The sequence below is a fragment of the Sinocyclocheilus anshuiensis genome, unplaced genomic scaffold (genome assembly GCF_001515605.1).
Source record: "Sinocyclocheilus anshuiensis isolate Anshui unplaced genomic scaffold, SAMN03320099.WGS_v1.1 scaffold573, whole genome shotgun sequence".
NCBI lineage: Eukaryota > Metazoa > Chordata > Actinopteri > Cypriniformes > Cyprinidae > Sinocyclocheilus > Sinocyclocheilus anshuiensis.
The window spans coordinates 146,435-149,355 of record NW_015539851.1 but is presented as its reverse complement, the minus strand read 5'-3'; the positions used below and the strand labels follow the sequence as shown (position 1 = coordinate 149,355).

The 2,921-nt window shown below is 36.3% G+C and overlaps 1 protein-coding gene across 1 annotated transcript in view; it reads left to right on the top strand.

Annotated features, from left to right (window-relative positions):
- Positions 1-1,359, top strand: part of LOC107684648 (trypsin-3-like) — a 14,092-nt gene extending 12,733 nt beyond the window's left edge. Inside the window, exons 4-6 of the mRNA XM_016480955.1 lie at positions 386-587; positions 683-822; positions 1,116-1,359. Coding sequence (XP_016336441.1) covers positions 386-587; positions 683-822; positions 1,116-1,331 — 558 coding nt within the window. The 3' untranslated portion in view covers positions 1,332-1,359. The remainder of the gene's footprint in view (positions 1-385; positions 588-682; positions 823-1,115) is intronic.
- The last annotated feature ends 1,562 nt before the right edge of the window (positions 1,360-2,921 follow it).

The following is a 2,921-nucleotide window of genomic DNA, read 5'->3' as shown; positions in this document are numbered from 1 at the left end:
CGGGGCATGTTGTCACATTTCACTTCCATTTTTTGAGGGTAAATAAAGAAAAACGTATACACTGTAATTATGAAACAAAGCGACATATTTGTACTAGACAAGTGTGAAATTACTGTGGATAAAAAAATGATACTCTGAACCCTATGTGGATTTACACAAACTGAGAAAGTCAAAAAGTGTTACTTTGTGCCCAGCTCTTAATTATTCATCTTCCACAATAATAAAGATTTATTAATAAATTGATATACAGTATACTGTATATAAATGTAATATATTTAATAACAACTTAAGATTATTCAAAAAGACAATTTTATGTTGATTTCAACCATCTAATGTAAAAATCTACCTCGGCCGTCAACTGCAAACGGGCTCAAACCCGAATGAGATCTCCAGGACAGTGACTCGGCTCATCACCCATCCCAGCTATAGCACAACTACCCAAAACAATGACATAGCACTGCTGCAGCTCTCCTCTTCTGTGACGTTCACTGATTATATTAGGCCAGTTTGTCTGGCGGCCGCTGGTAGTGTATTTGGTGGAGGTACTAAGAGTTGGATCACTGGATGGGGCAAACTCAAATTTGCAGGTGAGTTCAATCGAACACGTCTATGATTCAAACTTTGTATAGTGTCACAACCAAAAAATGATAAATTTTTTTCCACCATGCCATTTATGTTAAAGACACCCAGATTCCAAACATACTGCAGGAGGTGCAGATACCAATTGTAAACAACAGTGTTTGTAATAAGGCCTACGGAGGAATCATTACAAGCAACATGCTGTGCGCTGGACTAGATGAGGGTGGAAAAGATTCATGTCAGGTACGATATCACTAACTACAACTTTTTACACTGGCTTATCCCTGGGTTATCGTCTTTCTAAACCCCACTTTTATCCCTTTTTTTAAAAGCAGTTTACACTTGTAATATAGATGTGGTGTTAGCAACGCTTTTGCCCTGGGGTTATGAATCCCTGCTCCGGACTGCAGTGTCAAACTTGTACAGTGAGAAATGATGCAGTGTTCGATTCAGTTTAGCCCTGTTGTGAGGTTAAAAATGGCTTTACCTTGTATACTGTCAGAGATATTAACATGACATTATCTTAATCTATGCAGGGAGACTCTGGAGGTCCAATGGCAAATAAGAACAATTCCCAGTGGATTCAGTCTGGCATTGTGAGTTTTGGGCGAGACTGTGGAATACCCAAGTTCCCTGGTGTTTATACCAGAGTGTCTCAATACCAGTCTTGGATCAGCTCTCCAATAAGCAGCGATCTACCAGGATTTGTCTCATTCACCTCCACTGAATCAAGCTCAGGCTCACCCATATAAGACACTCTTATTTTCCCTTTCTCTCACATCATTACAGTTTTTCTCAAATGCTAAAACACAAAAGCCAATCCTCTAATTTTGCTGTAGTGTGTAATGATGTGTATAGTGTTTACATTTTTGAAAGCTTCGAGCTGCTCTTTTGGTGTGAAAGTTTGAGTTTTGAAGTGAGAAGGTGTGGTTTGTGTTTATGTAGCTTTAGAAAAGGGTGTTGTGTTTAGACACTGGGGAACATGGAGGAAACGTTTGTGAAATGTGTTTTAGCATTTGAGAAAAACTGTAATCATTCCTCTGATTTTCTCCTTATTTGTATTTTCTTGATTTGTATTATTTAATTTTGGTTATGCTTTAATACATTAGAGTATTCGTATTATTTAAAATATAGTACTACTAGTGTACTATTAGTATGTGTGTGTGTGTAGGCCTATATATAGGAAATCTTGATATAGACCCTTTGTCAGCATGCATAAATACAAATCCACTGCTGTCACTTTGAATTCAAATAAAGTTTTGCTCAATTACAATAACAGTGTACAGTAATCTAATACTTTGCACTCTGTAATAGAAACGGAAGAAGTGTAACTTATGCACACTGATGGCCCCAGATGTATAATCGATCTGAAACCTGTACTTGATTTTCTCTTTTTCCATGTTATATAAACCAAATAAATGAGAAAAAGCTATTGAGCTATGAGTTGGGGGTCAAATTGCGTTTAGTCTAATTGTTTGTACTGGCAGATGACACCTAACTGATTTTGCTTGGAGTTCACACACTGCAAAGTTTAGTTAAGACTGCCATCTAGTGCTGTGGAAGAGGACCTGCAGGCTCAAACTCATTCATTAACTGTGCGTACGCAGGAATTTTTGCTTGTGTACTACCTCTGATAAGAATTAATATTTCAGCTTTCAAATTCTGCCCATGTTATCACAATATTCAAACAAAACAAGTCAGTATCATTGCCAATATGTGAAAAAGAAACCCGAAAACTAACAAATTTATACACACACATACTGTATACTGCCCCAAAAGCATACAGTGCATTGAACACAATTTGACATTATGTGACAACATGCCTCAGTACATGTATATGAATAGGCCTACACGTTAATTAAAACCATTTAAAACCATTGATAATGTCTGTTTACCCTCCTTGTTTTTGCAATTTTTATTTCTGTTCTAGTTTTGCCCGATCTTTTGTTTGTGGGTTAGAATTTTTTTTTTTTAAATAATAATAAATAAAAATTATGTCCACATCTCCACATTTGTGTATCACTGTCTGAATGTAGGTTTTGATGTAAAAATGTAACTTTATGTTAAAATACCACAAATGAATGCCCGTGCATCTTCCCTGCTGCCTTAGCAGTTTTTAAATGCTATAAAAGTAGTAGGCTATGTCTGCATATTGTTCTTCTTAAAATGTTATGCATGATGAGAGATCTTGCAACATAGACAGCAATGTTTAATATTTGTACTTTGTATGTAGGTGTTACGGCCAAAATGGCAATCTGTGAATGGAAAAATCAAGTCTGGAATAATCTGTGTTCAAAATGTATTTAGCTGTATATTGTTTCCTTTGTTGCCAAACAGGCACT